This window comes from Aquarana catesbeiana, linkage group LG10 (genome assembly GCF_042186555.1).
Source record: "Aquarana catesbeiana isolate 2022-GZ linkage group LG10, ASM4218655v1, whole genome shotgun sequence".
NCBI classification, from domain to species: Eukaryota; Metazoa; Chordata; class Amphibia; order Anura; family Ranidae; genus Aquarana; species Aquarana catesbeiana.
In genome coordinates this window covers 31313767-31328671 of record NC_133333.1, presented here as the reverse complement: position 1 = coordinate 31328671, position 14905 = coordinate 31313767, and the positions used below count along the sequence as shown (strand labels likewise).

Genomic DNA, 14905 nt, shown 5'->3' with positions numbered 1-14905 from the left:
GCAGCTTAGTAGTCTTCGAATGTGGTGGCTGCATTCTTCATAAATTTTGCACTGGTGATCCAACCTTCTGATCTACTGCTACTATTGTATCAATGGAAAAGAACCTTTGTCAACTGCTCCCCTGATTTGGACTAAATACACAACCTTCTCTCTTTATCTCCTTTACAGAAGGGGGGGGGGGGGGGTTGATAGTTTACAGAATACAGCCTGGAAGGAAGATAACCTTGTTTGAGATTTCATTTTAGTTAACAAGAAGTGAGAAGGACATTGGTTCTCTGGCAAGACCAACAGGTATTTTTCTTTAAAATGGCAAAAATGTATTAACCTGAAAAAATAAAACTAATGCAGCTACCACATCTAAGGACTGATAAGCTACAATATATTACATTTTTGTTTGTTAAATTTAGATACATTTTGAAGTTTTAGAAGACCAGATGGAAGGCTTCAATCTTGAGATGGTGTTTGGTGCTGTTGGCCATCTACTTGACAAAAATCCAACTTATTAAACAGTAAAAAATACATTTTTTAACGGTACTTGTTGTCAGTTTAAGGCAAATAGAATTGTATCAGGTCAAATGGTAGGTTTAGGGCCTAAAAAGCTCAGTTTCTATTAGAAGCTGGGCTTTCAATTACATTTTAAAAAGCAATCTAACAGAAAAAAAATAAGGTTCCCTAAATCATTGAAACTGTGTTTGGTGAGCCAAAAAGAATGTGAAAAAAAAATAAGAAGAATAATAAAAAAATATATAAAATAAAAAATAAATTCTTAGAATAGCTAAAATGAGAGCAGGGTCTATGATGTGAAAGTCTTTTATTAAATCTCGAATTAAGTTACAATGCTGGTCTTTGGTTTGCACACAAACTTTAGGCCCAAGTTACAGTTGGCAGTTCAGTTGACTTTATATCCTCTATGCATGTATTTAAGACCTTAAAGGGGGGGGTAAAATTTTTTGGTGCTTGCCTAAGGATTAGAAACTACGAGAAGCCTTGTATGCACGCATTGCACCTGTATAGAAAATCTTGACTATTGATGGAGACCCCAAGATCTTGTTGCATAAATACCATGGGAGTTATTGGACATCGCTGGGCATAAAAGGTGTACAAATACTGGTTAACCAAAAATATAGTCCCACCTAATAAAAGGACATTTAAGGCTGTGCAGACAAGTAAGGATTTAACAATCTCTTTAAGTATGGAAGCACATATACATATGTGTGTTTCAAAAGGTGACCATGACATGTAAACTGCTCCAGAGTGCGGAAGAGTGAAATTCTTAATCCACTTCTTCAATGGTGGGTCCGGAAGAACCACCAGCTGCACTGCCACCAGCTCCAGGAAATCCTCCGGGCATTCCACCAGGCATTCCACCAGGCATACCAGCTCCACCAGCACCTTGGTACAGCTTGGTGATGATGGGGTTACAGAGGTTTTGCAGTTCCTTCTGCTGATGTTCATATTCCTCTTTCTCAGCCATCTTAAGAGACAAAACAGAAAGATGCAGATGAGGAGAGCAGTTGACAATGTTCAAGGTGTAGAAAAGAAGTCACAAATTTGTGGAAGTAGTACATTTCAATAACAGAACCTAAAATGAGCCCATGTACAAGAAGTTTAGAATACTTGACTTACTGATTGTAGAAGCGAGTAGGAGCCCCGTGTAAGATACAAATCAATCCTAGAGGGAGCTCACACAGGGCTATAGACCCCCACTCTTCATTCTCTTTATGACAGCACTGGATACCTGTACAGTCAATCAACAAGCACCAGCACTGTCACGTGGGAGGAAGGGTACAGAGTCTCATGCTCTCCCACAACAAAATTACTGGGTGTTGCCCTTAACTGTTCCAGGTGAACAAAGAGATAGGGGAACAAAGGGAAAGAAAGTTTAAGCTGCTTTGGGACATTACTAAATAATCCATGTTTCTTTGCCCTCCATAGACAAAATATACGTTCACTTTAAAAAGCACAAAATCCTTATTTTCACATTTTTACAAGCATGTACCCAAATGCCTTTTTGGGGCACTCGACATTCCAATAGTTACTGTATTTGCTTAGAACATGAAATCATAGGACAGAGTAGCTTATTACAGTTTCTGTGAACATCCCATTTGCACGTTGGCAAGCCCATGTCTATGGGGCCAGCAGATGCTCAGTGGATAACTGAGTAGGAAGGGAATAAATGATAAATTAAACACCTGCTTCTACCCCCACTGCTCACCACAAAAGCATCTTACCGCATCTTCCTCTTCTCCATAAGTATAAGAATGAATGCTCAGCTGAACCAACTACTAATATTTATAGAGCAGCTTGTGGACAGCAGTGGTCACCTTGGGATAAACTTGAAGATTGCTTCCCGAGCCTTTTGGCTAAGATCAAGTGTAGTATTTGTTCTCATCAGTTTGCAGTAGGTGAGCTCCACTGCTATTGTGGCCTTATGGCAGGAATTGCTTGTTGGTATGATAGGGAATCCTGAGGAACCTTCAACATGAGAAGGAATCCAAACTAAGTACCCACTGGGTAAGGTGTGGGCATCCTGATTTGAGCAGAGCTACTTGGCCTGGCTGAAGGCTGAGAGGGTGGAGAGCCTGTGGTGTCAAGTGTCCCCTTGAAGTGATGATCCAAGGGTGCTCTCTTAAAAACACTGGTGGTTTGGGACCACACTGTGAGAATGAGCACAAGGCCATGACACCACATGCTTTTTTTCTGTCCTTTGCCTCATGGGCTAGGCCTTTTGGCCAAAGCTAGGGCAATTTGTTTTACCAGGCTGCAAGGTCTATCCATTGTCTGGAACTTATTGGCATTTACTTTCCTCCACTTGTCTGTGCACTCCACTTTTTACATGTGTTTTTCTCCACTGTGGGTGTGGTATTTGGGCCTAATCTGAAGTCTAGAGGGAGGATGTGTAGCCATCAGGTTACTTCCTCATCTGCCTTGTGGGTCTCTGTTCAGTAGAGACCTCACCCAGTACTTTGTGTTTGGCTTCAGCTAACCATAAGGAAAATTGGGTCTACCAAGCCTTTTGGCTAGGTTGACCAGACCCTGTTAGGAGTCTTGCACTCCATGGGGGGGGGGGGCACTAAAGGGTTATTTCTCTTCAGGAGGAGACCAGTGAAGGTTAAAAAAAAAAATCACATAAAGGGAACATGGTAACATTATTACCTTAAGAGTAGATATTGTTTAATGATGTCAACAATCTTATCTGATGCTCTGCAAAAGCTCCAAAAAGAAAGCAAAGGTAACCATATCACAAGCCCTTAAATTGATTTATTAATGCATCCAGCAAACTGACCACTCCATCCAATGTACAACCCCAAATTCATTTCACTTCGTTAGGGGCTTACTCATAGGGTCATTTTAACTGATGGTTGAACAAAACCAGTTCAAAGGTTGGTCATTACAGTTCAGTTATAGAGTTTTTCAGTTCCATACATTAGATAGTTTTCATTTCTGTAGATACTTTCTTGTCTGCTGCAGTGATCAGTGTCAATTACTGTTTTGAAAAATGTGTTAAAAAACAGTACTCTTTTTAAAGACTCCACCCAAGCCAAGCGTGGCAGTCATTACAAAAATAAATTGTTCATACGATAAAATTACCACATACCTGGTTCCTGTCTAACCAGGAGATGACCTCATTGCATTTGTCCAATATTTTCTGTTTATCTTCTGGGCTTATCTTGTCATTCAGCTTCTCATCTTCCACTGTGCTCTTCATATTGAAGGCCAAGGACTCCAGAGAGTTCTTGGCCGCAACTTTGTCCCTTTGGGCTTCATCTTCAGACTTGTACTTATCTGCTTCTTGGACCATACGCTCAATATCCTCCTTGCTGAGACGACCTGCCAGAAAAGTTTGTACAAATAAACTTTATTTTAAAGGGTAAAACATATTTAATTGGTTAGGCTTCAATGTTAAAAAAAATGTCCTTAGTTGTTTTTTTGCCCTTCCAGTATACAAATTGTAAGAATAAAAAATAACGTCACCTAATGGGTCAAATTCACACCACATGAGTTGCAATGAGGTGCATTAGAAAAATGTGTGCATGCTTCACTTCTAGCGTACTGACCTCCATTTTCCACCTTTTTGGCAAATGAAAGGAGTATGATTTTCCATGACTGCTGTGCCGTAATACATTCATTTTTTATTTTAACTCACATTTAGAGTAGTATATACTACGTACAAACACGGATTGTATTATATAATATACAACAGAGGAATCTGAGGCACTCACGGGAGGTGTAATTCAAAATTAGTTATAGTTTAGCTAGCATAGTAAATTACAACAATTAGAATTTTATGAGTCCCGAGAGTACCTCAGATTCCTGCGATGTCTCCTATCTCTGATAGTTGCAGGTTGCACCCAAAGTTCATGCTCTAGTTTACTGAATGCCATTATCTTCTTATATATATATATATATATATATATATATATATATATATATATATATATATATATATATATATATATACACAGTATATATAATATTATTTTAATCTACTCATTTTAATGTGTATAGGCAAAAAATAAATAAAAAAATGTATGATATGTTTTGTCTTGCTACAAATGCTGGAAGTACAGAAAAACACTGGTTGATCCTGCCAGAAATAAAGGGAGCTCCTAAGTTTTAGTTACCGTATGTACTGGCAACACTGTACAAGGAATCCCAAGTATCCTTGTCCAGTTCTTTGTGAGCTACATTATACTCCTCTGTTATATTAAGGAGATGAAAAAGAGGTAGGTTTTCTGTAGTGCAGTAGAGGAGAAATAGGCAGGGCTGGCCACACGATTTGAGATTTCCCATGCCCGGTGCTTGCGCAGCCCCACTGCCAGAAGAAGTTTTCAATGTTCCAGGGGTTGGGCGTCAAGTAAAATTGACTTTAGGAATAATCAAAATTTTGAATTGGGGGTGATACCTAGGAAAGCATTGCCTCTTAGGTCACATTTAGAGCCATGTGGTAAATATACTAGTACAGACGGGATACATTTGGGTTCAACACAATTGACTTTGTTGGTGCTTTCTTGAAATCGTTAAGCTTTGGTCATTACACACGTACCCTACTAACCTTTGTCATTGGTGATGGTGATCTTATTTTCCTTGCCAGTGCTTTTGTCTGCAGCAGACACATTCATAATTCCATTGGCATCAATGTCAAACGTCACTTCAATTTGGGGAACCCCACGTGGAGCAGGTGGGATACCGGTTAACTCAAATTTTCCCAGAAGATTGTTGTCCTTGGTCATTGCTCTTTCACCTTCAAATACCTGCCAAAAACCATCAGGAAAACTATTGGTTATTGTTCTGTAGCTTGATATATGCTAACAATGATGGCAAACACAGTTGCTATTAACCAACCAAATGATCAGCAATATCTGAGGGACAATGTTATTTTCATTATTTCCTGTCTATAGTTATGAAGCAGATGAGTATAAAGGCTCATGTTTTTTAGCTGCCATCACAGAATCATTGGTAAAATCGGTGTGCCGCTTTTACAATTAGAGAAAATGTTGGTAAAATTGACCAACCCTAATCCTAACCTTCACCACAAATGCTGTCAAAATGAGCCTAAATGTTTGCCATGCAGTCTGTTATGCCCCGTACACACGATCGGACATTGATCGGACATTCCGACAACAAAATCCTAGGATTTTTTCCAACAGATGTTGGCTCAAACTTGTCTTGCATACACACGGTCACACAAAGTTGTCGGAAAATCCGATCATTCTGAACGCAGTGACGTAAAACACGTACGTCGGGACTATAAACGGGGCAGTGGCCAATAGCTATCATCTCTTTATTTATTCTGAGCATGCGTGGCACTTTGTCCGTCGGATTTGTGTACACACGATCGGAATTTCCGACAACGGATTTTGTTGTCGGAAAATTTTATATCCTGCTCTCAAACTTTGTGTGTCGGAAAATCCAATGGAAAATGTGTGATGGAGTCTACACATGGTTGGAATTTCCGACAACAAGGTCCTATCACACATTTTCCGTCGGAAAATCCGACCGTGTGTACGGGGCATCAGGGTGAAATTTGGCAGAAAAAAATAGTTTTGTGTTCAAAGAGCTACCGTAATATGGTGATCATTGCCTTTAACTTCAGATAAACTTCAAAACTAACCCCTGTGTTAACCAAAACCCTTTGTAGAGAAACAAAGAGTTAGGATTTGCAATGACATTCTTCTGTTCTTCAGTGTATAACCCCATGTTCCCAGCTAACAGGATTTAGTTACATGAACAAATTCAGGATAGGAGCTCCCCTAACCCTCAAGCGCAATTTGAAGCCAACTGTACTACTAAAACCCAAAAATAATGCTATATCTACAACCAAAACTTTTGTGTTTCCATTGGACAATTTCCCCTCAATTGCTGTTCTGGTGAACTCAAAATTTTGAATTTCATATTACTTTTAATTATGGTAACAATGATCAACAGGTCAAATAAAGAGGGTGAAACATTATTCTATTGAGTGCAACAAGTAATAACATTTATTCTGGACACACATCAGAGGCACTCCCATCCTGTACTCTTACTTCACGGTTTTACTCGAACAGTAATAGTTTTATGGTACATAAATAAACTTAGGATAGGAGCTTGCATAACCCATGGGAGACATTTAAAGCCAATTGCACCCTTAAAAACCAAAACATATATCAGAAGCCAAAATATCGGTGTCCCAATTGAAATATTCCCCCCTATTGCTGTTTTAGTGAACTCAAAGTTTTGGATTTCCTATCACATTTAATTCTGGTAACAATGGTCAACAGGTCAACAATGGTAAATCTCCCTAACTTGTATTCTATTGAACATAACAAGTAATATAATTTATTCTGGAGACACATCAGTAGACCACCCTTTACTCTTAATTCATGATTTTATATTTAACTGTTTTTGAGGTTTCTTTAATATTAGAGAGGTGCCTGTGGATTCAAATGCACCATTGGGATACACCCAGCAAGGAGCGAGGACTATATCCACACCTAATACTCCAGCCTTACCATAATATAAGCCATAAAAAAACAGGACACCATCCTTTCTTTATTAAAAAGGAGAAAAAGGTCTTAGATACATTTTAATTTTGCTTTACTGATTGACTCAAATGCATTCTACTGAATGGTGAAATTTTGACGAAATATCTGTATTTTGGGCTCATCCCTATTTAAAATATGGATATTTTCTGCCTGAAATGATTAGCTTTGTGCACCCATTACCTGAATTAGGACCCCTGGCTGGTTGTCGGAGTAGGTGGTGAAGGTCTGGGTTTGCTTGGTGGGTATGGTGGTGTTACGTTTAATTAGCACAGTCATGACTCCTCCAGCCGTTTCTATACCAAGAGACAGAGGGGTGACATCCAACAGTAGAAGATCCTGAACATTCTCCGATTTGTCACCAGACAAGATCGCAGCTTGAACAGCTAATATAAGAAAAATAAATAAAAACTAGAACATCAGAGGAATGGAATCTTAATCATTAAAAGTAACAAGAGATTTAAAAGGTTATTTGGAGCATCCATAAAATGTAAATACCAGAAGAATCTTTACAGGTTGCAATGAGGGATAACATCTGATGATAAGCTACACAACTAGCAGATTACAATGTGTATTTGTTCACAGCACCCACAGCTTGGGTAATTGTACATTGCCCATTACTGTCTAATTTATTGGTTGAAAGCTAGAGCTGAACTTCAGTATCTAAAACCATTTTTTTTGTATAGAGTGGAGAATTGGTAGAACCTTTCTCAGCTTTTTATTGCCATCTGTGGCTCGGGTAGGGAGATTCTTTTATTATTATACACATCCTGTTGTATCTATGGAAAGTAAAGTGAAGATAATACTCTCTTTCGAGACACAGATGATGAAAAAACTGACAATTGTTTTAACCATTTACTACTCTGTCCAAAACAAAAATTTTTAGCTTTAGAGCAGGGGACTTCAAACTACGGCCCTCCAGTTGTTCAGGAACTACAATTCCCATCATTCCTAGTCATGTCTGTGAATGTCAGAGTTTTACAATGCCTCATGGGATGTGTAGTTCCGCAACAGCTGGAAGGCCGTAGTTTGAAGATTCCTGCTTTAGATACTTACTTTAACGTCTGGATGCCGTCTTGCACATGAAGCCATGTGTCAGTAATGTGACTGGCAGAGTAGAATTTTTAATGTATGGTGTGACTACTAATTTAATCACAAATATTCAAAACCAGGACCATGTCTTTTTAAAATTTTGTTTAATTAGTAGGATAGTGTTTAGGTGATATAAATTTGTGAACACAGAATATAAGATTTACCTGCCCCATAGGCTACAGCTTCATCTGGGTTAATACTTTTGTTAAGTTCTCTTCCATTGAAGAAGTCCTGCAGAAGCTTTTGGATCTTTGGAATGCGAGTGGACCCTCCGACCAGTACAATGTCATGAATCTGAGCCTTGTCCAACTTGGCATCTCTCAGAGCCTTCTCTACTGGCTCCAGAGTTCCACGGAAGAGGTCTGCATTAAGTTCCTCAAATCGGGCTCGGGTGAGGGAAGTGTAAAAGTCAATGCCCTCGAAGAGGGAATCTATCTCAATACTGGCTTGAGTGCTGGAAGACAGGGTACGCTTGGCACGTTCACAGGCTGTACGTAGCCTACGAATGGCCCGCTTGTTCTCTGTTATATCCTTCTTGTGCTTGCGTTTGAACTCTCCAACAAAGTGGTTGACCATACGGTTATCAAAGTCCTCTCCACCCAAATGGGTGTCTCCAGCGGTGGATTTGACCTCAAAAATACCATCTTCTATGGTAAGAATGGAGACATCAAATGTTCCACCACCAAGGTCAAAAATCAAGACGTTTCTCTCACCACCCACCTAGAAGTTTACAAAGAAGAAAAGAGTTTCACATTTATTCTTAGGCAAAATCATTATGTACAGTTTACCTGGGTACTGCTTGGATAAGAGTATTAAAGAGAAAGTAAATTGTATGTTACTTTTCCTTTCGCTATGGTCAAGAAAAATGAATAAATGCATAAAAAGAATATTTTTTTAAGTCAGGTAAATTTCAAAAACTGTATTATTATTGTATAGTTTATTTTATTTGGCAAATAAAATCCTTAACACTTTCACTTTCCTTCCTATCACCTCACAGCCTTCATTCAAAGCAGTACTTCCAAGGCAACCTGCTACTGCCATGCTGCCTCCTTAAAAAACCCTCAATGCTCTGAGAAATTTTTTCATATTATAAATCTTAATTCATAAATTCATAAAACTAAGATTATATACATATTGTTAAATAAACATACAATTGTATAAATAAATATATATATATATATATATATATATATATATATATATATATATATATATATATATATACACACACACACACACATACACTATATTGTCAAAAGTATTGGGACACCTGCCTTTACACGGACTTGAATGGCATCCCAGTCTTAGTCCGTAGGGTTCAATATTGAGTTGGCCCACCCTTTGCAGCTTCAACTCTTCTGGGAAGGCTATCAACAAGGTTTAGGAGTGTGTCTATGGGAATGTTTGACCATTCTTCTGAGGTCAGGCACTGATGTTGGACAAGAAGGCCTGGCTTGCAGTCTCCGCTCTAATTCATCCCAAAGGTGTTCTATAGGGTTGAGGTCAGGACTCTGTGCAAGCCAGTCAAGTTCCTCCACCCCAAACTTGCTCATCCATGCGATCCGATTCTGGTACGGATCAAAAAACGTGTCCTGTGCGAGTTTGGTCTGAATGCGATGGGAATTCAGCCATACAAGCTGTGTGGGTGAATTTGCATCGCACACATGGCCTGTGATTTGCACAGCAATGTGAATCACATGCGATGTCTGACATGGGAGCAGTGGGAACTGGCCCTAAATGTGCCCCATCTCCTATTGTGGTGTTTGTGGGAGCTCAGGGAGATTCACACCACCAGGCATGCAGAGAATGCAGGGATGGGAGGTGTGCTGGCTCTGAGGCTGAAAAACAGCCAGTGCAGTGACCTCTGTTATCAAGCCTGAGAAGAGGAGGGGGAGAACACAGGCAGGATCAGAGAGGCACGGTGGAGTGGCTGGAAGAACATCAGAGACAGTAGCTGGCCGGAGCGGACTTCGCCTCCCTCCATTATCAAGCACAGGTAGAGAAGGGGGGAGCACTTGGGAAGGATCACAGAGGCTAGGGTTGTCCCGATACCACTTTAAGACCGAGTACATGCTTTTGTGACCGTGGCACGAATATGCAGCAATGATGGGCAGTGAGAGGTGGCACTAAGGCGTGGACTGTCAGTAGATTTTTATTTATTTATTTTTTACAATTTATTTTTTTTATTATTTTTTACAATTTATATAAATATATATTTTTTTACAATGCTTTCTAATTTTTTTTTTTTTGGGGGGGGACAGTCAGTGTTAGTTTTTTTTAATTTTTTTATTATTTTTACAATTTTATTTTAGAATATTTATTTATTACAATGTTTCCTTTTTGTTCTTTTTTTTATTCAATCCTGTTGGGGGGTAGGGGGGCTTTGGTCAGATGTCAGGGGTCTAAACAGACCCCTGACATTTCCCCTTTGAGACATGGAGAGGGACTGAGGATGTCTACCCCCTACCAGTCTCTTTCTCAGCAGCCTCAGCTGCTCAGAACATAAATGGACAGAGGCTCCTCTCCATTCATAAACTGAAGCTTCGTAAACACAGTTTACAATGCTCAGTTATGAATGGACAGAGTCAGTAATCACTGCATTCGGAAAAGGAAGGAGCCGGTAAATGACATATTTACCGGCTCCTTCCTCCGCTCTCCATCCTGAAAGATCTGGGACGGGGGGGCGGAGGAGGACGGGGGGGACCAGAGGAGCACACGGAGGGGGAGCCGGGGAGAACAGAGGGGACCAGAGGAGCGCACTGAGGGGAAGCGGAGAGCACACAGAGGGGGACCGGAGGAGGACAGGGGGGGACCGGAGGAGCCCACGGAGGAACACAGGGGAGGACACAGAGGGGAGCCGGAGGAGGATACAGGATACAGGGGACACTCAGGAACAATCGCGCAGCGACGGGGGAAGTTATAATCATCGATCTCCCTGTGTGCTTCTCCTCCCCTCCGCAGCTGTCAGCTGCTTTATTGAAAGCCAAAGAGAGAGATTGGTGATTATAACTTCCCCTGCCGCACCGAAGTACTCCTGCAAATACTCGGTACTAATATCGCTATCGGGGCAACCCTAACAGAGGCATCTGTTCTGCGGCTCCAGGGCTACAGTTTTGTCAGGCTGGATCAGTGTGATATCAGGTGTATTTACAGATCTTCTACTTGTAGTTATGCCCAAAGGAGTGCGGGAGGGAGAGGAGAGTTAGCAGTATGCCGCTGCCCGGGAAACCTGCAGATCGGACCAGCAGAGCTCTCTATGTGTCTGCTCTGGATGTTTTGCAACACAGTCAGGGGCGGGCCCCCTACTGGCCCCAGGCCCTCGGGCAGCGCCCGAAATGCCCGAATGGTCAGTCCGCCCCTGTCCATGTCTTTATGGACCTTGCTTTGTGCACTGGTGCGGTCATGTTGGAACAGGAAGGGGCCATCCCCAAACTGTTCCCACAAAGTTGGGAGCATGAAATTGTCCAAAATGTCTTGGTATGCTGATGCCTTAAGTGCTCCCTTCACTGGAACGAAGGGGCTAAACCCAACCCCTGAATAACAACCCCACACCATAATCCCCCCTCCACCAAATGATTTGGACCAGTGCACAAAGCTTAACTTAACCCCAGTTGTGGTTCAGTAAAACATTTTAATAATTTGCTAATCATCAAAATTCTGAAATTCTGTATCAGAATTCGCACTGAAGTCAGTGGAAATCTTAACCTGGCTCCAAAAACGTGTGTATTACGGAGCAGCAAATGATGCATAATTGTGTAAAATAATATGGAAAGTTCCTGGAAGCCTGATGAGTTGGTGGGACTGGTGGTCAAGAAGCAGATATAAGGCAAAACAACCTTTGAATAAACTTTTGAACCCTTTCTCCAAGAAGCCTTTTGGGAACCCAAACCAACCCCAAAAAATAAAATTGGCTTTTGCCATTAGAATCTTTAAAATTTAGTCCAAATTTAACATAATTTACAATTCAGGATCAACTCTACTCGAATCCTTGTGAAACTCTGTGGTTGATTCACTAACACAGGAGAGTGCAAAATCTGATGCAGCTGTGCATGGTAGCCAATCAGCTTCCAGGTTTTTTGTTTGTCAAAGCTTAATTGAACAAGCTGAAGTTAGAAGCTGATTGGCTACCATGCACAGCTGTAACAGATTTTGCACTCTCCAGTTTTAGTAAATCAACCCCTGTCTGTCCATGTAAAGTCCTTGAACCGTTGTATCAGGAGACCAGGATCAGCACCATTCTATGATGCTGAAGGACCCGACCGGCATTTTCAATTTTTACCTTTTAGACAACACTACTTAGAAATCCTGACATCCATTGTACAGTGGATAGATGCGATCAGTAAATAGCCAATCATTCAAAGGATTACGTACCTAATTGTTTCATTCCAGATTGTCAGAACCCACCTTGTATAGCCAGCTGTATAATGACAAAGATGTATCAAATATCTAGGCTGGTGTCATTGCTCTTACCTTCTTGTCCAAACCATAGGCTATGGCAGCTGCAGTTGGCTCATTGATGATACGGAGGACGTTGAGACCAGAGATGGTTCCAGCATCTTTAGTTGCTTGTCTCTGGGAATCATTGAAGTAAGCCGGAACAGTGATTACTGCATTAGTGATTGTCTAAAGAGAAAAAAAATGCCGGATTCAGCGCAACAAAGCTTTTGAAATACCTGATTTATGTATTGATTCTGTGCTGTCTATATACTGTAGCATCCACCTGTAGTAAGGTAAGGCATAGGAGATACTAATAAATGAATAAACTTATATAAACTAATAAAAGTAGATATGAATATAATAACAGCTTAGTTACCATAGGCGTGCTCATGGGGTGTGCCGGCCGTGCCTGGGCACACCCTAATCATCCCACATGTGCATCGCTCTGCCTGGCCCTGCCAGTTCCATATGGGTTCCCAACAGCAGAGAGAGGAGCCCAACTCACAAATCCATTGTTTATCTGCCTGGCGGGGCGGAAAGGGGACTATTTAACCACTTTCGGGTGCAGGCGGAGTGATCTACTGCACTGCAGATCCCGATACACGATATATACAAACACGTATGTGTTTGAACTTTGGGGTATTGTAATAGGCTGCGCATACCTATGTTACGTACTGTCGGACCTGAAGAGACTAGTAAAGTTTAATACCTTTTCTTGCATTTAGGGTAAACTTGTCAAAAAATGCATTAGTTGAAGTTTACTTCAGTGAAAGCTTGTCATAATTGTAATATGCATTTGTAATATGCAAATCTAAGGTTTCTGTTAGACCTAGTTCACATCTCACGTAGTGGGAAGGAGCGCTCCTGCTCGTGATTTTTTTTTGTACTATTTACACGCGTTTCCATGTGTCGCACATAGGGCAGCCCATTCACTTTAATGGGTTGCCCTATTCATGTTTGTCACCAAAAAGAAGCTCCTGTTCCTTTGTGGGCAATGAGCTTTGCGTGATTTTTAAAGGCACTTTTCGCCATATTTCCGAGTGATTTTGTTGTTCCACAATCATGTAAAAATTGCACCACAATCGGGGTGCCATTAAATATGAATGGCACCCAATTGCTCCTTTTTTCGTTTTACTGCGATTTTACTATGATTTGGATTTGCAGGTAGAATTGTGGTGATTTGGCCGGCGATTCGAAATCGCCAAGTGTGAATGGGGCCTAAGAGCTGATCTTTGAGTCTACCCTCCCACCACTGTTGGTCAGCCTATAAAAATACATTTTGTGTGCCAATCACCCCCTCCAGTACACTATACATAGCAGTGGCGGCTGGTGGAATATTTTACCCGATCTAGGTTGCGGGCAGTGCTTCCTCTGGGGGCGGTGGCTTCCCCCTGCGTCTGCTCCTCCTTGGCGGCCAACAAGATCGCTTCTCCTCTCAGCCAATCGGGTCTCAGGACCGGATTTCTGATTGGCCGGGAGGAGAATCAGGAAGACAATAGCTATTGTCACACAACTGGGTGGGCTCAGGGCTCCCCATGCCCACCCTTTTTTGAAGCCAATTAGAGCCTCAGGCTGTAATCATCTGCTTCTAAAAAAAACAAAAAAAAACCCATTGGAATCCATGCGTCCAGTGACCTGCATGTAGATTAGGGTCCGGACGCATGGATTAGGGGGGCCGCCACTGATACATAGTATAAATGCATTAACTCTATTTATATTATTGCGAGAAATATACAGTACTGCGAGACTACAAACAGTATAAATGCTCACTTAGTTGGAGGGGGGGAGTAAAGTAGAGGAATATTTACCTTATTGTTCACTTTCCCAACAGCCGGTTCTCTTTACTGATCTTCAGCCTCAGTATCTAAGGTGGGTCCTGCATTGTACAGCAATGAAGAGCAGCTGGAGCATAAGTATCCCCCGGTTTCATATCCCGTCTCCAGACTGAAAGGCATTTAATCCTTACTATAAGAAGGGGGGGCACACAAAATGTATTTATGGATGGCAGACAGGAGTTCAGCTTTAAAGATGAATTCCAGGTATGGCAAATTTTACATCGTTACATTGGTCCAGCTTGGGCCAATGTAAGTGTGTACAGTATGTGCCATCAGTGTTAATTTCCTCAACAAAAATATTTTCGTCATAATATTCATTAGCTGCATTTTTCCAGTGATGAAAATGACTCCAAATTTTCTACATTTTTCAAAATCGATTCCAATTTTCATCAACGAACGGAACGAAAATTTGAGGGAGGGACGTTTTACTTATAAAGACCGTATATAACGGCTAAATCTGTGTCTGTGTAGTTTGGTCAATCCTTAACACCATAAATAATAATGGGTCTAATGTTAATG

General features: G+C 41.0%; 1 protein-coding gene and 1 pseudogene across 1 annotated transcript in view; one reads left to right on the top strand and one right to left on the bottom strand.

Moving 5' to 3' along the window:
• Nucleotides 1-794: 794 nt before the first annotated feature.
• LOC141110538 (heat shock cognate 71 kDa protein-like) overlaps nucleotides 795-14905 on the bottom strand; it is a 38864-nt gene continuing 24753 nt past the window's right edge. Inside the window, exons 4-9 of the mRNA XM_073601928.1 lie at nucleotides 12585-12737; nucleotides 8279-8834; nucleotides 7206-7408; nucleotides 5057-5255; nucleotides 3599-3831; nucleotides 795-1474 (exon numbers count right to left, since the gene is read on the bottom strand). Coding sequence (XP_073458029.1) covers nucleotides 1274-1474; nucleotides 3599-3831; nucleotides 5057-5255; nucleotides 7206-7408; nucleotides 8279-8834; nucleotides 12585-12737 — 1545 coding nt within the window. The 3' untranslated portion in view covers nucleotides 795-1273. The remainder of the gene's footprint in view (nucleotides 1475-3598; nucleotides 3832-5056; nucleotides 5256-7205; nucleotides 7409-8278; nucleotides 8835-12584; nucleotides 12738-14905) is intronic.
• Nucleotides 2343-2512, top strand: LOC141111522 (U2 spliceosomal RNA; annotated as a pseudogene).